Source organism: Ranitomeya variabilis, chromosome 2 (assembly GCF_051348905.1).
Source record: "Ranitomeya variabilis isolate aRanVar5 chromosome 2, aRanVar5.hap1, whole genome shotgun sequence".
Lineage (NCBI taxonomy): Eukaryota > Metazoa > Chordata > Amphibia > Anura > Dendrobatidae > Ranitomeya > Ranitomeya variabilis.
In genome coordinates, this window is record NC_135233.1 from 301,077,181 (window position 1) to 301,102,579 (window position 25,399).

The following is a 25,399-nucleotide window of genomic DNA, read 5'->3' on the forward strand; positions in this document are numbered from 1 at the left end:
ACTCAGGCCCTGTGATTGCTGTCTGGACTCAGGCCCTGTGATAGCTGTCTGGACTCAGGCCCTGTGATTGCTGTCTGGACTCAGGCCCTGTGATTGCTGTCTGGACTCAGGCCCTGTGATAGCTGTCTGGACTCAGGCCCTGTGATAGCTGTCTGGACTCAGGCCCTGTGATTGCTGTCTGGACTCAGGCCCTGTGATTGCTGTCTGGATTCAGGCCCTGTGATTGCTGTCTGGACTCAGGCCCTGTGATTGCTGTCTGGACTCAGGCCCTGTGATTGCTGTCTGGACTCAGGCCCTGTGATAGCTGTCTGGACTCAGGCCCTGTGATTGCTGTCTGGACTCAGGCCCTGTGATAGCTGTCTGGACTCAGGCCCTGTGATTGCTGTCTGGACTCAGGCCCTGTGATTGCTGTCTGGACTCAGGCCCTGTGACTACTACAGCAACCATCATCCAGTGAACTGTGGGGTGTCATTGGCCATTACTGAGATAAGTGAGAGGGAGGCATCAGTGATGGCGAACCTGTGGCAGTCCAGCTGTTGCAAAACTACAATTCCCATCATGGCTGGCCATTCAAAGCAAAGGCTTTGGCTGTAAAGACATGATGGGAATTGTAGTTTTGCAACAGCTGGAGTGCCACAGGTTCGCCATCACTGGAAGAATTCCCCCTCCCCCTCACTTATCTTAGTTCACGGCACCCCACACAAGTTAAATAATAGCAAGACCAACAAAAGAAACCAACTGACAGATGAACAAAGAAGTCACTAAGCAGGTAAGTTAATTCTAATTATACATATTTGTTATTTAAACTATACATGTCGCAAAATTATGTTTTTTTATCAAGGTGACACACCACCCAAGTTATGCTCGGTTTTTTGGCGAATTTTGACACACCGAGCTCAAAAGGTTGCCCATCACTGATCTAGTTACAGTTATAAGTGTGGTTTCACAGTAGGAGATACAATAAAAATGGTTTACCGTAGAGCCACCATCAGACGCTCTGCAGGTGAAATGGAGAAACAGCAATAGGTATCACTTCTTGCGATGAGGTGTCCAATCCATTCCACCAACACGTCGAATTCTCCGCTTTCATCCGCACATAGCTGAAAAACTTCTCTGGGTCTCCTTGTAGCTCCATGTATAAAGTTGAAAAGACTCCCCTCGTCATTCTCTGTGCTGTGATGGGATGGATCCACAAACGCCGTCGCCGCTGGCACATGATGCACTGCTGTCTCTTTCGCTCCTTCTCCAGAACAATCGCTCTCAAACGATTCGCCTCCACAGTAAAATCCACGTTGATCTTCAGAATATTCGCCTTCCATCTTGCTCTCCAACCACTTGCTCCTCTACAACCTGTCAAAGATGGGCTGTAGGAACACGGTACATATAGGTTTTCAGTAGCCAATCACGTTTGGGAGTCTCCCATAGGTGTTTTTAAAAACCGGATCCGTTGTAAAACGGATAAAAAAAAGAACGAAATGGATGGAAAACTGATGAAACTGATCCGCTAGTTGGATCCGGCGGAAAAACAGATCTGTTTCATCATTTTTCACAATTTACGCCGGATCCAGCCTGACGGAAAAAATCTGATGTGTGAAAGTAGCCTTATTTGGAAGTTAGGTCTGCGTTTGTGAGCACGAATATTAAATAAAGCAGAGGTTATATACATATAGTACAGCTCCATTCATGTAGGCTACACAGGACCTTGTTCTCGTGAACAGTGGGGATCCCAGTAGTCGAACCGGTTCCGATCATAAATTTATGATATATTCTGTGAATTGATGATAAATGTTGTTGGTGGTGAGTAGTAGACATTGGGGATCGCAGGTAAATAACACTATAATGTCCTCTTCATTTATACTGAGCGATAAAGCTAACAAAACACCATCACTCTGATAATAGATGAAAACCTTGCTACCACTAGAATTTCAATAAAAATGACAATAAATGACACAGGTGATTTTCGCTAGTAAAATCATAGGTATGGATTGATGATCTTAGTGTGAACCTGTGAGCCATGCATAATTAAAGGAGTATTCCCATTTCCAAGATCCTATCTCAATATGTAGTAGGTGTAATAATAATATTAGCAAATACCTCCATTTAGAAATGTAGCATAGTTTTTATGATTCGCTATGTCTCTTTCCTCATCTGCAAGCACTGCTGGACCTCAGATATCCTTGGTTACGACCTCTGATATAGTGACAGTTAGCTAATTGCTAGTGGTCACAACTATGGAGACCTAAGGTCCTGCAGTGCCTGTACAAATCGCTGTAATAATAATAATATTAGCAAATATCTTCAATAAGAAATGTAGTATAGTTTTTTAGATTCACTATGTCTCTTTCTTCATGTGCAGGCATTGCAGGACCTTAGGTGTACATAGTTACGTCCACTGATAAAGTGACAGCTGGTTGCTAGTGGTCGTAACCATGGATACCTAAAGTCCTGTAATGCCTGCACATGAGGAAAGAGACAGAGCAAATCAGTAGAACTATACTACATTTCTAAATTGATATATTTTATAATATTGTTATTATGACACTATTATTACTATTATTACATTATTGGGATAGGATCTTGGCTATGGGAATACTCCTTTAAGTCTAGTTTGCACAACGCACAGAGATACAAAATTTTGGTTTATGAAAATTGTTTTAAATCTCTCATGTTTTCTTATTACTTGATTTTTAAAAAAAAACAAAGCGTGCATGAAGTTACGTACAAGCGAGATTAACAAGAAAAATCTTTACTGCAGCTAAAAATGTACACAATATTATATATAGCAAAATGTATTGAACATTCATGCTTCAACTTTATTAATAATTAATTCTTGCACCTTTTCTTTTTCACTTCAAAAGCTTCTCTTGGTACCTTTTTCTGTAGTAGAAACCAAAGCCCTTTTCTCAACAGCTTTTATTTTTGTTTTAAAACCATCGTCCTTCATGAGTTTTCAAATATCCGCACCCACAAAAATGCCTTCCTTCAGTTTTGCTTTGGACAGTCCCTGAAACTTGGTACACTGTGGAGTGGTGGCCGGAGAACTTTAGTGGGATAAACTGAACTTTCCGCAAATATGTCCATGAGTCCAGGTTGCAAAGATGTTCTCGTTGGTCAACTTTTTTGGTTCTAGTGATGAGTCCTATCCCAGCTGTTCTAATCACACAAAAGCATGGGTACTTCATGTATCCTTCTTGCTGCCCAAGGAGCAAAGAGAGAACTTTCAGATCACCACATATTGACCATCTCTCATCCTTGTAGTTACATTTCTTGAGACAAAAGTCTAAATTCTCACAGCTTTTCTTCAAATGCACAGAATGTCCTACAGGCACAGAAGCATACTTGCTGCCATTGTGCAGTAGCACAGCTTTCAGACTTTTTTTGGATGAATCAATGAAGAGTCTCCACTCATTCACATTGTACTCAATGTTAAATTTTTCCTTCAGCCCAGGAGCATCACTGCAATACACCAAAGCACCGTTGTGAGAAAAGTATGGAAGGAATTCCTTTTCAGTGCTTCTGAACCATGAAAAAACTATTTCTAACCAATCTAATTACACCAAAATCATGCCGTCTGCTTTTCATGGACATCATCATCATCTTTATATAGCGTTAACATATTCCGCAGCTCTTGACAGTTTGCACACATTATCATCACTGTCCCCAATGGGGCTCACAATCTAAATTCCCTATTAGTATGTCTTTGGAATGTGGGAGGAGACCGGAAATCATCTACCAAAAGTTATGCAAAGGGGTCAAAGTATGGTGCAAGAAAAAGTTTATGGAGTCAGTTGTTGTGAAAAAAATGTTCATGATGGAATTTTTCAATATTTTTTCTGAGTTCCACAATCGAAAGTACATAAAAATCACTTCTTGCTTTTCAAACTATTTTACACCTGCAGACCTATTAATTGGCTTACTGCATGCCAGAAATGTGCACCACAATTTTATTGTTTTTTTTGTGTACATTAAGCCACACTCTTTCCAGCAAAGCCATAGGCCTTTAGGGCTCATTCAGATGACAGTTTTTTTCATGTGAGTTCTAGCCAAGTTTTTCACTGATAAAACTCATACTTATTAGGCTGCCATCACACTAGCAGTATTTGGTCAGTATTTTACATCAGTATTTGTAAGCCAAAACCAGGAGTGGGTGATAAATGCAGAAGTGGTGCATATGTTTCTATTATACTTTTCCTCTGTTTATTCCACTCCTGGTTTTGGCTTACAAATACTGTTTATGGTTCTGTTTTCGTGTCTATGAATTGCTGACTGAGTGGTCTACACAAAGTCACTGAGACATGTTCGACTTTGATCTGAGTCTCAGATCAATCTTGCCAGTGCTAGTCTATGGGTCCATGAAAAAATCAGGCACGACACTGATGCCATCAGTGTGCCGTCTGCTTTTCATGGACATCATCATCATCTTTATATAGCGTTAACATATTCCGCAGCTCTTGACAGTTTGCACACATTATCATCACTGTCCCCAATGGGGCTCACAATCTAAATTCCCTATTAGTATGTCTTTGGAATGTGGGAGGAAACCGGAAAACCTGGAGAAAACCCATGCAAACACAGGGAGAACACACAAACTCCTTACAGATATTGTCCTTGGTGGGATTTGAACCCAGGACTCCAGCGCTGCAAGGCTAACTACTGAGCAACTCTGCTGTCCTGGACTGTGTGATATAATATCTGAAGCTTGAGAAATCTTCATACTTTTTTTTTTTACATCCGAGAAACCCAAATGAAACTCTGACTAAGCTCTAATGGTAAAAACTGACATTGGTCAAACTCTGATGACACTGTAATTAAAAAAAACACTTGTGAAACTCAGACTATTTTGTGCATACAAGAAAAATCACTGATGTCTGAATGACACTTTACCCTCCCCAATTTTATTAATGCAAAGGCACCAGTAAAGTAAATGAGGTCCATTGTGTATTGTTAAAATGCCATCCACAATTAAACTCTTAAACAGCAGTCAGTGCACAGCTGCCATCATTCAAAGTGACTCTTATTAACCCCATAAAAAGTTTACCTGTTCTACTAGGATATTCCTGACATTTTTTTACTAACATTATACAGCAAAAGCCATGATCTGTAAACGGCTTACAAACACAGCAAGGGGATCTCATTGTTGAAAGCTATTAGAAGGGTACAGAACATTTCCAAGGCATTAGGTATACAATGGAACACAGTGAAGACAGTCATCAAGAAGAGGTTTAAATTTGGCACAACAGAAACATTACGAAGAACTGTATTTCCCTCAAATATTGATGAAAAGACAAAAAGGAAATTGGTCCCGGAGGATGCCAAGAGGCCTACAGCAACATTAAAGAAGCTGCAGGAATTTCTGTCAAGTACTGGTGGTGTACTGCAGGTGACAATATCCCATATTCTTGACTGGCCTGTGGGGTAAGCTAGCAAGACATAAGTCTTATATTACAAAGAAAAACATCAAAGCCTTGCTTTGTTTTGTCAAAACCTGCATCAAGTCTGCGAAAAGCATGTTGGAAAATATTTTATAGCCTAATGAGACCAAGGGACCAAAATCCCAAAGGGTATATTTGCCACAAAGCCAATACTGAGCAGCAGAAAGACAATACCATACCCATAAAGCATGGGGGGAAGCTATATGCTTTGGGCCTGGTTTTTGCCAGGTGGAACTGGGGCATTATTCAAGGTAGAGAGAAATATGAACAGTTCAAAATATTAGTCAATTTTGCATCAAAAACTTCAAAAATTTACTAAACAGATGAACATGAATGGAAAATTCACCTTTCAGCATGGCAACGACCCTAAGCATATCTCCAAATCAACAAAAGAATGGCTTCAGCTATGGGTTAACCTGAATAAGGAACTATACACAGAAGATGTCCTCATGATCTGATAAATGTGGAGCTCTACTGCAAGGAGCAGTGGTGAATTGGCAATTCTAGATGTACCATGCTGAAAGACTCCTACTCAAAAAGACTGAATGCTGTCATAAATTGAAAGGGTACTTCTACAAAGTATTAAAGAAGCACTGCCATCAAAGTTTTTATCATTTTAATATATTGCAGTCATCATATTATATAGGACTATGTACCTACTATTGATCATTTTGCCTTTCAACCCTGATAATTCTTCCCTTTTCCATTAGGTTTATGACATCACACGATTAAAAACTGACTAGCTGAATCCTTCTAAGCTCTATGTAGAAACAAGAGGTCAATTTTCTCTGCACAAGTCATGAGTAACTGCAAACATCTATGGCAGGGGGAGGAGGGAGCAGTTGTGTCAGTAGTTGAAGAGGGGAATGAATCACACAGGGACAAAAGACTTCCTGTTTCTACATAGAGTACAGAAAAGAGAAGAATTAGCTGGGTAGAAAGGCAAAATGAGCAATTGTAAGTACACAGTGCTATGTAATATGATAACTGAAGATGATAAAAACTTTGATGGGAGTGCTTCTTTAAGGGTGTGAATATTTACCCATATTTTGGGTGACATTAAAGGTAGAAAATTTCTCACATGAGTCTTCTTAGTTTCTAATTTTATTTTTTTTAAAGACTTTTTACATCCAATGTATGTGTCAGCTCACCTTTTCACATCAGATCCATGCCATTAACCTACTTGGTGTGCAGGAAAAAAAATGCAGTGTCAGTTCAAAGCAATGATGTACAATTTTCAGGACTTTTTTTATTTAAATGCATATGATTTGGGCTAAAAATGATTTTTCACAAGTGGATTTCATTAGAGAATGGTGTGTCAGTGCAGAACTGATAGTTATAAAGAACTGCAATGCTCGTGCATTGCAATGCTTTATAACAGTGATCAGACTTTCAAAAGTATATCTAACTAATATTTGCTCTATGGGATACGAGAATTCAAAAACAAGTAGGAAAGTTTGGTCCATTGCGCCACCCAGTCACGTGAGCAATGTTAGGAGTCGAGTTCCCACCACTGAACAGGGGGAATCTCAAACCATGTCCGCTGCAGTTTCGCATTCTCCTCCAGCCGAAGTGGAGCCTGCTCAGCGGAGACATCGGTCCCAGCGTCTGGCTCAAGCTGATACTGTGCGCTTGGTTACTGCTGCCTTTCCAGGCTCTGCCTTTGTAGCCAATGCTGATCAGCAGCGAGCAGGCATTTCAGGGACTACGTCCTGCTTTTCCCATACTGAGCATGCCCACGGGACGACCTCCCATTGGAGGTCGGGGGTCACATGCTCAGGTCCTGTAGCAGCTCCTATTGGACCATTAGGAAGGTCCTTGAGAGCTACAGCTATAAAAGGTTTGCATGGCCGCACGGCCATGCGCTAGTATAAACTTGATAACGTGTGTGTGTGTAGATGAATGTCTGTCGATGGATGAAAGCATCCATCCATCCATCCATCCATTAACCCCTTAATGACAGCCAATACGTCTTTTAACTGACCTCAGATATAAGAGAAAAGCCTCCCCATACAGGTGACAATCCAGCAGCTGTTGACTGTACACTATAGCTGACAACTTGCTATATCAGCCACGATCAGTGTTGTCACCGTACATATATGTTTAACCCCTTAGATGCTGCTGTCAATAGTGACTACATCATTATAAATGGTTAACAGAGTGTGGGGGCTTCCTCTTTATCTAAACTGGGGCCCTCAGATCATTATTTTGTGGTCCTGATGTTTGCGATGGCAATTCACAACCAAATAGCGGCCTTAGAGTCTGACAGCTCTAGTAATCTGTTCAGAAGTAAGAGGCATTTAGGTGGTAAAAATACACATTTTCATTTCTGTCATACCACTTTGCATTAATTCCTGTAAAGTACCTGAAGGGTTAATAAACTACCTGACTGCAGTTTTCAATATGTCTAGGGGTGCTGTTTTTAAAATGGTATCACGTTTGGGGGTTTCCCAATATATAGGACCCCTAAAGTCACTTCAAACATGGATAAGTCCCTAAAAAAATAAATTTTGTAAATTTCCTTGAAAAAATGAAAATTTGCTGCTACATTATTAAACCTCCTAAAATGCTAACAAAATAAAATAACATTTTACAAATGGTGCTGATGTAAAGCCGACATGTGGGAAATGTTATTTATTAATGGATTGCTGTGGTATGACCATCTGGATTAAAGAAATAATCATTCAAATTTAGAAAATTGATAATTTTTTAACTTTTTTCTCAAATTTTTGATATTTTTTATAAATAAACACAAAACATATTGACCTAAATTTACCATTATCATAAAGTATAATGTGTTACGAAAAAACAATCTCAAAATCACTGGGATTTGTTGAAGCGTTGCAGAGTTATTACCACATAAAGTGACACTGGTCAGATTTCAAAAATTTGGCTCCGTCACTAAGGGGTTAATCATTCCCATTCATCCATCCATCCATTAATCATTCCCATTCCTAGTGATGATGACTGCTCGCAAATGGTGGAAGCTACCTAGCGCCCGACAGTGCTACCTGCACACTTAGCACACGTTTCTGCTTCAATTCGCAGTGCCCACTTGTAGATCACCGTGCGCAATCAGTGTGCTTTCCTGACAGTCGGTCAGTGTAGGGTGGGAACTCCCGCTTGGACTCATCATCTTACTCAAGGCGTCCTTCAGGCGCGGGCTCAAAAGCCACCGAGGGTCAGAGCGAATCCAATCACCAGTTTAGTGGGGGTGATTCATAGGGATTCCACTAGCATCTTTCATCTGCACCCTATGACTGCTAACAGGGCGCAGCATATTTACGGCGACTCTGTGAAGCAACAGAGTTCGCTTCCATTCACACTGGGTGAGGTCAAACCCACGTGTGAGCAAGCATCCATCCGCCATTAATCAGCTGCAGGTGTCATCTCTGCAGACTGTGAACGCACCTCATTCTCTAATATTATTATTTGGTGCGTTCCGCCAGTCCTAACAAGTGATCACGTGACCGTGACGTCACGAAAGCTCCTGTTCGATCTGTGCACCTACCGGCTTTTCACAGCAGCATCGCATTCCCGCTGCACGCGGGTCAACTCTCACGAAGGCGGCCTGTCACCGGCCGGGACAGGGCCCCCTCACACCTTTACCGCTCCAGCACCGCATCGCGGGCCTTATACCACAGCTATCAGCTATTGATCTGGCAATACGACATCACAGGTATTTTTATCGAAAACTTAAGAAATTATAACATATCTATACTCAACTGTTCATATACTTGCAATATATATTACTAACCGGGATGATTTATATTCCTTGATAGCCGGCATTTGTCAATGAGGTTTATAAGCGGTTACTGTTTTATCTAAAGTTCTTGCTTTTATCCTATATATTGTAGTAAAATCCATCCAATTCATCTTCCTGATAATTGGTCTAACCCACACTGGGTATCCCATAGCACAAATATTAGTTATATATACTTGATTTGGTCTAAACGTTCTAGACATTGGGACAGATTTGGTGGCATTGTCCTACTATTTGCAGTAGAGATCCTCCTGAATGCTAGCACCACTAGTTAAGCTATTAGACTTGCAAAAGTAAAAGTCACATAAACGGACTACTTAAGTAATAAAGTACAAAAATTGAAAAAAAAATATTTAAAAAAAAATCACAAAATAATAAAAAAAATATTATATTGGACCCTTAGATTTGTATTTTTATGTAAAAAGGAGACAAAAAAACTATGTTTTTACATGATACTGCTGAACAACAAGTGGAATAAAATGCGATCAAAAAGACGAATGTAAATAAAAATGGTACTGCTAAAAATATCATCTTGACCTGCAAAAAAACAAGCTGCTGAACAACTCCAACAAAACAGTTATAGCTCTCAGAATAAAGTGACACAAAAATAACAATGGTTTATTTAAAGTAGTTTTTATTGTGTAAAAGCGCCAAAACATAGTTTCCAAAATGGGGACACTTGTGAGGGTGTTTCCACTGTTTAAGCACATCAGGGGCTCTCAAAATGTGACATGACACCCGCCGACCATTCCATCAAAATCTGCGTTCCAAAACATCACTCCTTTCTTTCTGAGCCCTGCCATGCACCCAAACAGTAGTTTTCACCCACATATGGGGTATGTGCCTACTAAGGAGAAATTGCACAGCAAATTTTTGGTTTAATTTTTTCCTGCTCCCCTTGTGTAAATAAAAAAATTGAGGTTAAAAGAACTTTTTTGTGTGAAAAATTTGATTTTTATTTTCATAGCTCAACATTATAAACTTCTGTGAATCACCTGGTGGTTCAAGGTGCTTAATACACATCTAGATAAGTTCCCTGAGGTGTCATGTTTGGGGGGCTTCCACTGTTTAGGCACATCAAGGGCTCTCCAAATGCAACATGGCATTCGCTTATGATTCCTGTCAATTTGAACTGTGTTCCTTCCATTCCAAGCCTTGTCATGCACCCAAACAGTAGTTTTCCTCCATATATGGGCTATCGGGTACACAGAAGAAATTGCACAACAAATTGTACAGTGCATTTTCTCATGTTACCAATGTGAAAATGAAAAAATTGGGGGTAAAACATTTTGGGGGAAAAATTTGATTTTTTTTCACGGCTCAACTTCATAAACTTCTGTGATGCACCTTGGGTTTCAAGGTGCTCACCACACATCTAGATACATTCCTTGAGGGGTCTAGTTTCCAAATGGGGTCATATGTGGGGGGTTTCTCATGTTTAGGCACATGAGGATTTCTCCAAATGCGACATGGCATCCACTCTCGATTCTAGCCAATTTTGAGTTCAAAAAGTCAAACCATGTTGGTTCCCTTCCGAGCCCTGCCTTGCACCCAAATAGAAGTTTTCCTCTACATATGGGATATCTGGGTACCTGAAAAGTTAATAAACTTCTTAAATTTGGTTTTGAGGGGTACTATTTTTAGAATGGTGTAAGTTTTGGGAATTGTCTGTAATATTGATTTTTCAAAGTCACTTCAAATGTGATGTGGTTACTACAAAAATGATTTTGTAAATTTTGCTGGAAAAAGGAGAAATTGGTGGTCAAATTTTAACCCTTCTAAACTCCTAACAGAAAAATATAATGTTTCAAAAATGATGCAAATGTAAAGTAGACATGTGGTAAATGTTTTTTATAACTATTTTGTGTGACATAACGCTCTGCTTTAAGGGCATAAAAATGAAAAGTTTTAAAATTGCAAAATTTTCTAAATTTTCACCGAATATCAGATATTTTTACAAGTAAGCGCAAGTCATATCAAACAAATGTTACCACAATCATGAAGTACAATATGCCTTTCGAAAACATTCTTAGACTCAGCGGGATCCATTGAAGCGTCCCAGAGCTATTACCACATAAAGTGACACTGGTCAGAATTGTAAAATTAGATCCTTTCATGAAGGTAAAAATAGGCTTGAGTGGGGGTGGGGGAGTAAAGGGGAAAATCTCCTCGCCAAATGTACATAGCCCATTTTGTGGCCTCCTCCAAAACTCTTAGTGAGGTTAAAACTTCCTAGCTATTTCATATAGTTGAAAAAACCAGGCAGACGTAGTAAAAAGTCCCAGAAAATATGTTTTAATGTACCTGCTTTTTCTGGCAATTTTACATAATCTGTATCATTTTTTTTATCCATATGAAATAAAGGTTGGATGTTTTAATCTTTCTTTGAGTGCTGGAGACTGCAAGAAATGTTTGATGTGTTGTTTGTATAAATAACGCATGCTGTATTTTTCATGAACGTATGATGACATTTCGTACCCAAAAGTTACATTATTTTTTAATCCTTTTGAAAGTATCTTAGCTAGAGGAAGCAGTGCATTTTATGGCTTTTGCACATGGCCATATTTTCGGTGCAATCTGACAAAATATTGGATCACACGTGGACCAATTTTATGGAGCCATGCGCATGTCAGATGTTTTCTTCAGACGGAGTCAGTGTAAATGTAGATATACGGGCAGCACGGTGGCTCAGTAGTTAGCACTGCAACCTTGCCGTGCTGGAGTCCTGGGTTCAAATACCACCAAGGACAACATCTGCAAGGAGTTTGTATGTTCTCCCCGTGTTTGTGTGGGCTTCCTCCCACAGTCCAAAGACATACTGATAGGGAATTTAGATTGTGAGCCCCATCAGGGACAGCGACGATAATGTGTGCAAACTGTAAAGCGTTGCGGAATATGTTAGCACTATATAAAAATAAAGATTATTATTATTATTATTATAAACCATTGCACTGCACTTGGATGACAAAGTGGTTAAGCTATATGGGGGGGCCCAAAAATCTTTTTGCCCCCAGATGTAGCAAGACATAGAATTGTCTCTGGTTAGGCTGGGGCTACACGATAACTATGACAATGACATCTCTCACAAGGCCAAACTTTGCTGCATTACATCTATATTACAGCAATGGAGTCGCATTGAGATGCCAAGGGTACTGACACATGGACAAGCAAGTCACAACATTTTCAATGTAGACAGAAGTAGGAGTAAGTAAAGAAATTTTTTAAAAGCTTTATAAGTTTGGAATCGTCATTCTTGTACTGACCCATAAAATAAAGTTAATGTCACCATCACCAAACAGTGAAAGAATTTAAAAAAATGCTAAACTTCAAATACTGCTGAATTCCTGTTTCATTTTTTGTCTAATTTGTTTGGATCCCAACATAAAAAAAAAGTTTTGTGCCTTTGTATAAAAAATGGAGAATGATCTAGAGCATTTCGTGCTTTCAGAGTGAACATCCCTATATTATTTGGTGCTGTAGCGTCTCTGTCTACCTTCAAACAGAACACTCCTGGACTGTGTGCTCCCATACAGTCTCCTTACACATGGCTATGATGCATGCACAGCCCTCCTATTTCATCCATGTTTATTGTTACATAGAAATACCGGATAGCTGCTAATTTTTGGTATTTAACAAACTTACATCTTTTACACTTTGACTGCCAGGCTGCTAAGTTAAAGATCAAATTATTAAAATATTTTATAGAAAAGAATCAAATCTTTCTCTAGGAAACAAAATCCTGTTATTCAGTTCCAAATGATTTATTATACATTTCTCACTACAGATTAAGTAATGGAATGAGACACTTCAAAGGGCTTATATTTTCCATCTGACCCCTAACATTTTTTCATAGGCATACATTACTTAGAGTTATCTTAACTTAATAGTCTATATTGTAGAATACTGGAAACCTAAATATAAACCATATATTATTATCTGGTTGATATGTAAATTCTAATCTTCTCTAATAATTAGCTGATAACTTCCCCTATAAGCCTGAACAGAAGTCCTCTGTAGGAGCAGCTCCAATTCTGGTAGACTCAAGCTGATTTTGTATAAGCGGCAATTAATCTGAATGGTTTATCTCTCTGGTAATGCCAACTGTAAGGAAGGTGCCTAACTAGCAATGGCATCCCCTGGAAAAATTAGATGTTACCAGTGATGTCTGGCGCAGGACCTGGGATAGTCAACTGATCACCCGCAATTAACATTCTGGAAAGCGGATTATGTCTGATGAGACTACCTCTTTAACCCCAATCAAGTAAGTTGTTGTACATCTTGAAACCCATATATTATTTGCACTCAGGGATTTGTTAATCATACTAGTAGGTTAAAAGGCTTAATATGGACAAAGAATGTGTGAATGTGCGCTCCATTAGGGCAAGGACTAATGTGAGAGGTAACAATCTTTTCACTGCAGAATATATTGGTTCTATATAAGCAATATAAATAATTAATACCGTAATATTACAAACGTTTTTTACTCAGATCACAAATCACAAAGTCATTACTTCATGTAAAATGGAAACAAATGAGTGCCAACTGACATGGTATATCATTATTTGGTTCTTGTTAAGCAGATTAGGCCCAAAACCACACTACCTACCACTGCCATGTTTCACAGATGGTATGAGTTGTTGTTTTTTTTGCTGTAATGCAGTGTTTTTCTTTTTGCAAATATAAAGCTTGCCGTTTAACAAAAAAAATCTATTTTGTTCTCTTGCATCCAAAAAACAGTGTTCCGATAGCCTTCCGGTTATATTATCAATCTAGAGATGGGCAGCAATGTTCCTTTTGAAGAGTAGTGGCTTTCTCCTTGCAATCCCGACATGCACACCATTGCAGTTCAGTGTCCTCCTATTTGTGGAGTCATGAACATTAGCTAATTGAAAGAGGCCTTTAGTTGCTTAGAGGTTATCGTGAGTTCTTTTGATGCCTTGCAGACTATTGTATGACTTGCTGTTGGAGCAATCATTGTTGGTTAACCACTACTGAGGAGGGCAGTAATAACCTTCCATTTCCTCCATTTGTACACAATTTGTTTGCCAGTAGATTGGTGAAGTCCAAACTCTTTATAGGATGGTTTAGTAACCTGTTCAAGCTTTATCTGTGTCTACCAACTATTCTTCATGGTCCTCTGAAAACTCCTTCGTTCATGCCCTGAAACAGTTCCACAAACATTTGTTGTGAAGATCAGACTTTAATAGATCCATTATTTAAATAAAATAGGCTGCACACTCACATCTGATTGTCATCCCATTGATTGGTAATACAGATTTTAATTTCAAATTCAAATTAACTGCTAAATCTAAAGGTTTATCTACTTTAAGGATATGTCTGAAAATCTGAAGGTAGTTTTAGGTCAAAATTATGGAGAAATAAGGAAAATTCTGAAGAGTTCACAAACTTTTAAGCACTACTATAGGGTTACTGAACAGGATATGCCAATGTTGCTACAAGACAGATCTGACAATGCTGTGACCTAAATTGTATGTAGTGAGGAAATTATGTAGGAATATGTGGTTCCTGAGCCCTTTGGGTGCATTCAGATGTCTGTGCAAATTGGTCCAAGATTGGATTGCAATGCACTGAGTATTGTGGTCTGATTTTGTACCGTCTGAATGCGCCCTTAGTCCAAGGTTTATTACCGTATTTTTCCGACTTATAGTTGGAACGCAGGCTTACCGGCATTGTGGCGACGACAGAGGTGCGGGGATGATGTGGCGCGGTGACCGGTATGGCGTGAGCAGGGTCCCGTCCACATTTGAGGTGAATCCGCGGCCCGGTATTGAAGGAGAGCAGCAGAGTTGGGTGAGTTACGGTTTTATCGCTGGCGGCGGCCATCTTCCTTCGCAGATTGAGATCTCAGCTTCAGGAAAATGGCCGCTGCGATCTCCATCTGCGCACGCGCGGCCTCCCGCGGCCATTTTCCTGAAGCCCTGGGAAGCAGAGTACTGAATCTGCGCACGCGCGGCCTCAGAAAGATGGCCGCTGCCACCGGGAAAACCATAACTCACCCAGCTCTGCTGCTCTCCTTCAATACTGGGCCGCAGATTCACCTCAAATGTGGACGGGACCCTGCTCACGCCATACCTGTCACCGCGCCACATCATCCCCGCACCTCTGTCGCCACCACAATGGCGGTAAGCCTGCCGCCACCAGGAAAACCGTGACTCACCCAGCTCTGCTGCTCTCCTTCAATACTGCCGTGGCATCACCTCAAATGTGGAAGGGACCCTGGCCGCTGCCACCTGAGGAAGTGACCGCACATCTGCCGCCGCCACAGCACTGCCGCAACCTCCCCATGGACACCAGGCCATGGCGTCGCCCACCTAAGCAGGATGGGACCCTGCTAAGGTGCATGCCTGTCATGATCTCTGCGGGCAGAGATCATAGCAAGCCTATAGAGGGACAAGCTCTCGGAAGATGGAACTATACTGACCATGAACTAAGCCTGCCGCGCAACTAGAAATAGCCAGGTAGCATTTCCTATTTATCGCTAGATGCCCAGCTCTGGCCTAAGACCTAAATAGCTAGCAGAGGGAAATATAAGACCTGGCTCACCTCTAGAGAAATATTCCAAAGAAGACAGTAGCCCCCCACATATAATGACGGTGAGTTCAGATGAAACAACAAACGCAGCAGGAAAATAGTCTTAGCAAATTTGAGGTCCGCTTACTAGATAGCAGAAGACAGATAGTATACTTTCATGGTCAGCAGAAAAACACTAACAAAACACCATCCAGAGATTACCTTAAACTCTGGCATTAACTCATAACGCCAGAGTAGCAATCCCTGATCAACGAGAGCTTTCCAGACACAGTAACAAAACTTCAGCTGTGAACTGGAACAAATAGGCAAAACAAAACATGGACAAAAGTCCAACTTATCTAGTAGTTGTCTAGAAGCAGGAACAAGCACTGAGAGGCATCAGATAACATTGATGACCGGCAAGAAACCACCAGAGAAATGAGCTTAAATAGCGACACCCACTACTGATGAAACCAGGTGAAACAGGAAAGAGGATGACAAGTCCAATTCCACAAGCGGCCACCGGGGGAGCCCAGAATCCAAATTCACAACAGTACCCCCCCCTCAAGGAGGGGGCACCGAACCCTCACCAGATCCACCAGGGCGACCAGGATGAGCCCTATGGAAGGCACGAACAAGATCAGAAGCATGAACATCAGATGCATTGACCCAAGAATTATCCTCCTGGCCGTAACCCTTCCAGTTGACCAGATACTGGAGTTTCCGTCTGGAAACACGAGAGTCCAAAATTTTCTCCACAACGTACTCCAACTCACCCTCAACCAACACCGGAGCAGGAGGCTCAACTGAAGGTACAACAGGTACCTCATACCTGCGCAATAACGACCGATGAAAAACGTTATGAATGGAAAAGGACGCAGGGAGGTCCAAACGGAAAGAAACAGGATTAAGAATCTCCAATATTCTATAAGGGCCGATGAACCGAGGTTTAAACTTAGGAGAAGAGACCCTCATAGGGACAAAACGAGAAGACAACCACACTAAATCTCCAACACAAAGCCGAGAACCAACACGACGATGACGGTTGGCAAAACGCTGAGTCTTCTCCTGGGACAACTTCAAATTGTCCATAACCTGCCCCCAGATGTGATGCAATCTCTCCACCACCGCATCCACTCCAGGACAATCCGAGGATTCCACCTGACCGGAGGAAAATCGAGGGTGAAACCCCGAATTACAGAAAAACGGGGACACCAAGGTGGAAGAACTGGCCCGATTATTGAGGGCGAACTCTGCCAATGGCAAAAAAGCAACCCAATCATCCTGGTCAGCAGAGACAAAACACCTCAGATATGTCTCAAGGGTCTGATTAGTCCGCTCGGTCTGGCCATTAGTCTGAGGGTGAAAAGCAGATGAAAAAGACAAATCTATGCCCATCCTAGCACAGAATGCCCGCCAAAATCTAGACACAAATTGGGTACCTCTGTCAGAAACAATATTCTCAGGAATACCGTGCAATCGGACAACATTCTGAAAAAACAGAGGAACCAACTCAGAAGAAGAAGGCAACTTGGGCAGAGGAACCAAATGGACCATTTTAGAGAAACGGTCACAGACCACCCAGATGACAGACATCTTCTGGGAAACAGGCAGATCCGAAATAAAATCCATCGAGATGTGTGTCCAAGGCCTCTTAGGAATAGGCAAGGGCAACAGCAGTCCGCTAGCCCGAGAACTACAAGACTTGGCCCGAGCACAAACGTCACATGACTGCACAAAGACTCGCACATCTCGTGACAGGGAAGGCCACCAGAAGGATCTTGCCACCAAATCCCTGGTACCAAAAATTCCGGGATGACCTGCCAATGCAGAAGAATGTACCTCAGAGATGACTCTGCTGGTCCAATCATCCGGAACAAACAGTCTATCAGGCGGACAACGATCCGGTCTATCCGCCTGAAACTCTTGCAAGGACCGCCGCAGATCAGGAGAAACGGCCGACAAAATTACTCCCTCCCTAAGGATACCTGTGGGTTCAGAATTACCAGGAGAGTCCGGGTCAAAACTCCTAGAAAGGGCATCTGCCTTAACATTCTTAGAACCCGGTAGGTATGACACCACAAAATTAAAGCGAGAAAAAAATAAAGACCAGCGCGCCTGTCTAGGATTCAGGCGTCTGGCAGTCTCAAGATAAATCAAATTTTTGTGGTCAGTCAATACCACCACCTGATGCCTAGCCCCCTCGAGCCAATGGCGCCACTCCTCAAACGCCCACTTCATGGCCAAAAGCTCCCGATTCCCAACATCATAATTCCGCTCTGCGGGCGAAAACTTGCGAGAAAAGAAGGCACAAGGCCTAATGACGGAGCAGTCGGAACCTTTCTGCGACAACACTGCCCCAGCTCCGATCTCCGAAGCGTCAACCTCAACCTGAAAAGGCAGATTCACATCAGGCTGACGCAACACAGGGGCAGAGGCAAAACGGCGCTTAAGCTCCTGAAAGGCCTCTACAGCATGAGGGGACCAATTAGCAACATCAGCGCCTTGTCTGGTCAAATCAGTCAGTGGTTTAACGACATCCGAAAAACCAGCAATAAATCGGCGGTAAAAGTTGGCAAAGCCCAAAAATCTCTGAAGACCCTTAAGAGAGGAGGGCTGAGTCCAGTCACAAATAGCTTGCACCTTGACGGGATCCATCTCAATGGAAGAGGGAGAAAAAATATACCCCAAAAAGGAAATTTTCTGGACCCCAAAAACGCACTTAGACCCCTTCACACATAAAGAATTAGACCGCAGAACCTGAAAAACTCTCCTGACCTGCTGGACATGAGAGTCCCAGTCATCAGAAAAAATCAGAATATCATCCAGATATATTATCATAAATTTATCCAGAAAATCGCGGAAAATATCATGCATAAAAGACTGGAAAACTGAAGGGGCATTAGAAAGACCAAAAGGCATGACCAAATACTCAAAGTGGCCCTCGGGCGTATTAAATGCGGTCTTCCACTCATCCCCCTGCCTGATCCGCACCAAATTATACGCCCCACGAAGATCAATTTTAGAGAACCACTTAGCACCCTCTATACGAGCAAACAAATCAGTAAGCAATGGCAATGGGTATTGATACTTAACAGTGATCTTATTCAGAAGCCGATAATCAATACATGGTCTCAAAGAGCCGTCTTTTTTTGAGACAAAGAAAAACCCAGCTCCCAAGGGAGAAGAAGATGGACGAATATGTCCCTTTTCCAAAGACTCCTTTATATATTCCCGCATAGCAGCATGTTCCGGCACAGACAAATTAAACAAACGACCCTTTGGATATTTACAACCCGGTATCAAATCTATGGCACAATCGCACTCACGGTGCGGAGGTAACGACCCAAGCTTGGGTTCGTCAAAGACGTCTTGATAATCAGAGAGGAACTCAGGGACTTCAGAGGGAATGGACGACGAAATAGAAACCAAAGGTACGTCCCCATGAATACCCTTACATCCCCAGCTCAACACAGACATTGCTCTCCAGTCCAAGACTGGGTTGTGAGACTGCAACCATGGCAATCCCAGTACCAAATCGTCATGTAAATTATACAGCACCAGGAAACGAATAATCTCCTGGTGATCCGGATTGATACGCATGGTTACTTGTGTCCAGTATTGTGGTTTATTATTAGCCAATGGGGTGGAGTCAATCCCCTTCAGAGGAATAAGAGTCTCCAAAGGCTCTAAATCAAAACCACAACGATTGGCAAAGGACCAATCCATAAGACTCAGAGCGGCGCCAGAGTCAACATAGGCGTCCGTGGCAATGGATGACAAAGAGCAAATCAGGGTTACAGACAAAATAAACTTAGACTGAATGGTGCCAATGGAAACAGACTTATCAAGCTTCTTTGTACGCCTAGAGCATGCTGATATAACATGAGTAGAATCCCCACAATAGAAACACAATCCATTCTTCCGTCTAAAATTCTGTCGCTCGCTCCTGGACAGAATTCTATCACACTGCATACTTTCTGGCGTCTTTTCCATAGACACCGCCAGATGGTGCACCGGTTTGCGCTCCCGCAGACGCCTATCAATCTGAATAGCCATTGTCATGGACTCATTCAGACCTGCAGGCAAAGGGAACCCCACCATAACATCCTTAACGGCATCAGAGAGACCTTCTCTGAAAGTTGCCGCCAAGGCGCACTCATTCCACTGAGTAAGCACAGACCATTTACGGAATTTTTGGCAGAAAACTTCAGCTTCGTCTTGCCCCTGAGATAGTGCCATCAAAGTTTTTTCTGCCTGAAGTTCCAAATGAGGTTCCTCATAAAGCAAGCCCAAGGCCAGAAAAAACGCATCCACATCGCGTAACGCAGGATCCCCTGCTGGCAATGAGAAGGCCCAATCTTGAGGGTCACCCCTGAGCAAGGAAATCACAATCCTAACCTGCTGAGCAGGGTCTCCAGCTGAACGAGACTTCAGGGACAAATAAAGCTTACAATTATTTCGGAAATTCTGGAAGCTAGCTCTATTCCCTGTGAAGAACTCCGGCAAAGGAATTCTCGGCTCAGATACCGGAGCATGTACCACAAAATCTTGTAAATTTTGTACTTTCGTGATGAGATTATTCAAACCCGCAGTTACACTCTGGAGATCCATTATTGTCAGGTGCACACAGAGCATACAGAGATTAGGAGGAGAGAGAGAAAAAAGACTGCAGCAAGGCAGACTGGAGGAAAAAAAAAAAAAAAAAAAAAAATTCCAGCAGACTTCTGAAAACTCTCCTTTCTCAACCTGGGTCTTTAACACTTTATTGGCCGGTCAAACTGTCATGATCTCTGCGGGCAGAGATCATAGCAAGCCTATAGAGGGACAAGCTCTCGGAAGATGGAACTATACTGACCATGAACTAAGCCTGCCGCGCAACTAGAAATAGCCAGGTAGCATTTCCTATTTATCGCTAGATGCCCAGCTCTGGCCTAAGACCTAAATAGCTAGCAGAGGGAAATATAAGACCTGGCTCACCTCTAGAGAAATATTCCAAAGAAGACAGTAGCCCCCCACATATAATGACGGTGAGTTCAGATGAAACAACAAACGCAGCAGGAAAATAGTCTTAGCAAATTTGAGGTCCGCTTACTAGATAGCAGAAGACAGATAGTATACTTTCATGGTCAGCAGAAAAACACTAACAAAACACCATCCAGAGATTACCTTAAACTCTGGCATTAACTCATAACGCCAGAGTAGCAATCCCTGATCAACGAGAGCTTTCCAGACACAGTAACAAAACTTCAGCTGTGAACTGGAACAAATAGGCAAAACAAAACATGGACAAAAGTCCAACTTATCTAGTAGTTGTCTAGAAGCAGGAACAAGCACTGAGAGGCATCAGATAACATTGATGACCGGCAAGAAACCACCAGAGAAATGAGCTTAAATAGCGACACCCACTACTGATGAAACCAGGTGAAACAGGAAAGAGGATGACAAGTCCAATTCCACAAGCGGCCACCGGGGGAGCCCAGAATCCAAATTCACAACACATGCCGTTCCGCCCACCGCACCTCAGCATCACCTCACCTCTGCCACCACCATGCCTCCTGTGACCCTGCTCTGCCACTGCCTGCCCTCAGGTAAGAGATCTTAAATTCAGACAATAAGACGGACCCCCATCTTATAAAAAATCTTTTTTTCTGCAATTTTCACCCCAAATTTGGGGTGCGTCTTATGGTACGGTGCGTCTTATAGTCCAAAAAATACGGTAACTAGACTTTCTGCCTGTATCAGTCTCTTAGTGTTTATCAGTGTATTGCCAATATTGTCGGTATGGGTAATTCTGTTCTTTATACCACAGTTGCTTGGTCCAAAAAGGGGCAAGTTTTGCAAACTTTTAAAACTTCAAATCTTACATTATACAACCATGCTGGAAATTGGTGCTTCCATAATCCAGACACCTGTTGACATCCAGCTTCTTGGAGAAGGTGAATGTTTCTATCTGTTTGCCATGTGTCACGACTCTGTTGTTGGGTGTTCTGGAACCAGGGGCTTCTTCCCTGTCCCTAACACTAGTGGTGCCCTAGCTCATCCTGTTCCTCAGGTTAATTCTGATGGTGAAAGTGCCAGGCCCATGTACTGTACCTTGCCTTAGCTCCCAAATCCGCTCTCAGTCTGTACCCTTTTCCCACCCATGGAAGAGGTGAGTAGTAGAATACCATAGCACACCAATCAGACTAACAAGATAACACGAACAGGGGTAAAGAAAAATACCAAACATACAAATACAGGTCCTTCTCAAAAAATTAGCATATAGTGTTAAATTTCATTATTTACCATAATGTAATGATTACAATTAAACTTTCATATATTATAGATTCATTATCCACCAACTGAAATTTGTCAGGTCTTTTATTGTTTTAATACTGATGATTTTGGCATACAACTCCTGATAACCCAAAAAACCTGTCTCAATAAATTAGCATATCAAGAAAAGGTTCTCTAAACGACCTATTACCCTAATCTTCTGAATCAACTAATTAACTCTAAACACATGCAAAAGATACCTGAGGCTTTTAAAAACTCCCTGCCTGGTTCATTACTCAAAACCCCCATCATGGGTAAGACTAGCGACCTGACAGATGTCAAGAAGGCCATCATTGACACCCTCAAGCAAGAGGGTAAGACCCAGAAAGAAATTTCTCAACAAATAGGCTGTTCCCAGAGTGCTGTATCAAGGCACCTCAATGGTAAGTCTGTTGGAAGGAAACAATGTGGCAGAAAACGCTGTACAACGAGAAGAGGTGACCGGACCCTGAGGAAGATTGTGGAGAAGGACCGATTCCAGACCTTGGGGAACCTGAGGAAGCAGTGGACTGAGTCTGGTGTGGAAACATCCAGAGCCACCGTGCACAGGCGTGTGCAGGAAATGGGCTACAGGTGCCGCATTCCCCAGGTAAAGCCACTTTTGAACCATAAACAGCGGCAGAAGCGCCTGACCTGGTACTTTTTTCTGATGAAAGCAAATTTTGCATGTCATTCGGAAATCAAGGTGCCAGAGTCTGGAGGAAGACTGGGGAGAAGGAAATGCCAAAATGCCTGAAGTCCAGTGTCAAGTACCCACAGTCAGTGATGGTGTGGGGTGCCATGTCAGCTGCTGGTGTTGGTCCACTGTGTTTCATCAAGGGCAGGGTCAATGCAGCTAGCTATCAGGAGATTTTGGAGCACTTCATGCTTCCATCGGCTGAAATGCTTTATGGAGATGAAGATTTCATTTTTCAGCACGACCTGGCACCTGCTCACAGTGCCAAAACCACTGGTAAATGGTTTACTGACCATGGTATTACTGTGCTCAATTGGCCTGCCAACTCTCCTGACCTGAACCCCATAGAGAATCTGTGGGATATTGTGAAGAGAAAGTTGAGAGACGCAAGACCCAACACTCTGGATGAGCTTAAGGCCGCTATTGAAGCATCCTGGGCCTCCATAACATCTCAGCAGTGTCACAGGCTGATTGCCTCCATGCCACGCCACATTGAAGCAGTCATTTCTGCCAAAGGATTCCCGACCAAGTATTGAGTGCATAACTGAACATTATTATTTGATGGTTTTTTTGTTTGTTATTAAAAAACACTTATTTGATTGGACGGGTGAAATATGCTAATTTATTGAGACAGGTTTTTTGGGTTATCAGGAGTTGTATGCCAAAATCATCAGTATTAAAACAATAAAAGACCTGACAAATTTCAGTTGGTGGATAATGAATCTATAATATATGAAAGTTTAATTGTAATCATTACATTATGGTAAATAATGAAATTTAACACTATATGCTAATTTTTTGAGAAGGACCTGTATATTCACATAAACAACAGAGGAATGAACCAGGTAGTGGAGGATAGGATAAAACCAAAGTAGGAGAAGAAAGGGAATTATCACACACTCAAAACCTAGCACCAGTCACAGATAAATCCACCAAACGCCTTTCTCCAATAACGACCAACAACAACCTCCAGCCATGAGGCATAAGCTATCTCTGACAACGAATGCTGTGGCTAACAGTGCACAGCTAAGAATCTTAGCTTCAGGAGCTCTCAACAGAGATTAACCCCTGAACTGCCCAAAGAAATTAAACTTTAATAAGAAGGTGAAGTGCTTCTAATCCGTGCAGGAGTAGGAGAAATTAGACTCTGCATTCTTCTGCCTCCTCTCTGTCGCCATAAACCCATGATACCAGGACTGACTGAAATCAACAGATCCATAAACTACATTTATGCTGGAGAATTGTTCAGTAAATGACAAACCAAAGTTGTTATTCAGTCCATCAGTGAAATAACGTCCCTTCCAGCGGAAAAACAGGTTGTCAATGTAACAATGGTATAGTATTATGTTATGCCTTACTGCCTCATTATTAAATATACACAGTCCCTCAAGCAACCCCGTGTATAGATTAGAGTAAAACGGTGCAAATCTAATGCCCATAGCACAGTCCTTTGCTTACGATTCAAAAGAGAATTACATTAAAATATGTTGTCCTTCAAAATGAATGATAAACCCTTAACCCCTTCATGACCTTGGCATTTTTCGTTTTTCCGTGTTCGTTTTTCACTCCCCTCCTTCCCAGAGCCATAACTTTTTTATTTTTCCGTCAATTTGGCCATGTGAGGGCTTAGTTTTTGCTGGACGAGTTGTACTTTTGAACGACATCATTGGTTTTAGCATGTCGTGTACTAGAAAACGGGAAAAAAATTCCAAGTGCAGTGAAATTGCAAAAAAAGTGCAGTCCCACACTTGTTTTTTGTTTGGCTTTTTTGCTAGGTTCACTAAATGCTAAAACTGACCTGACATTATTATTATTATTCTCCAGGTCATTACGAGTTCATAGACACCTAACATGACTAGGTTATTTTTTACCTAAGTGGTGAAAAAAAATTCCAAACTTTGCTAAAAAAAAAAAAAAAAAAATGTGCCATTTTCCGATACTCGTAGCGTCTCCATTTTTCATGATCTGGGGTCGGTTGGGGCTTATTTTTTGCGTGCCGAGCTGGCGTTTTTAATGATAGCATTTTTGTGCAGATAAGTTCTTTTGATCGCCCGTTATTGCATTTTAATGCAATGTCGCGGCGACCAAAAAAACGTAATTCTGGCGTTTCAAATTTTTTCTCGCTACGCTGTTTAGCGATCAGGTTAATGCTTTTTTTATTGATAGATCGGGCGATTCTGAACGTGGCGATACCAAATATGTGTAGGTTTGATTTTTTTTAATTGATTTATTTTGATTGGGGCGAAAGGGGGGTGATTTAAACTGTTATATTTTTTTTTATTTTTTTCACATTTTTTTTCCCTTTTTTTTTCTACTTTTGCCATGCTTCAATAGCCTCCATGGGAGGCTAGAAGCAGGCACAGCACGATCGGCTCTGCTACATAGCAGCGATCTGCTGTTCGCTGCTATGTAGCAGAAAATCAGGTGTGCTGTGAGCGCCGACCACAGGGTGGCGCTCGCAGCTACCTTGCATCAGTAACCATAGAGGTCTCAAGAACCTCTATGGTTACAATACTGAAGCATCGCCGACCTCCGATCATGTGACGGGGGTCGGCGATGACGTCATTTCCGGCCGCCCGGACGGATGCGGTAGTTAAATGCCTCTGTCTGCGTTTGACAGCGGCATTTAACTAGTTAATAGGCGCGGGCAGATCGCGATTCTGCCTGCGCCTATTGTGG

The 25,399-nt window shown here is 41.9% G+C and overlaps 1 protein-coding gene across 2 annotated transcripts in view; it reads right to left on the bottom strand.

Moving 5' to 3' along the window:
* Positions 1 to 25,399, bottom strand: part of CHRDL1 (chordin like 1) — a 205,942-nt gene that overhangs the window by 166,403 nt on the left and 14,140 nt on the right. The window contains exon 2 of one of the 2 annotated variants that reach the window (XM_077285153.1): positions 13,802 to 14,355. The exons of the other annotated variant lie outside the window; for it this stretch is intronic. Coding sequence (XP_077141268.1) covers positions 13,802 to 13,810 — 9 coding nt within the window. The 5' untranslated portion in view covers positions 13,811 to 14,355. The remainder of the gene's footprint in view (positions 1 to 13,801; positions 14,356 to 25,399) is intronic. 2 annotated transcript variants of the gene reach the window in all.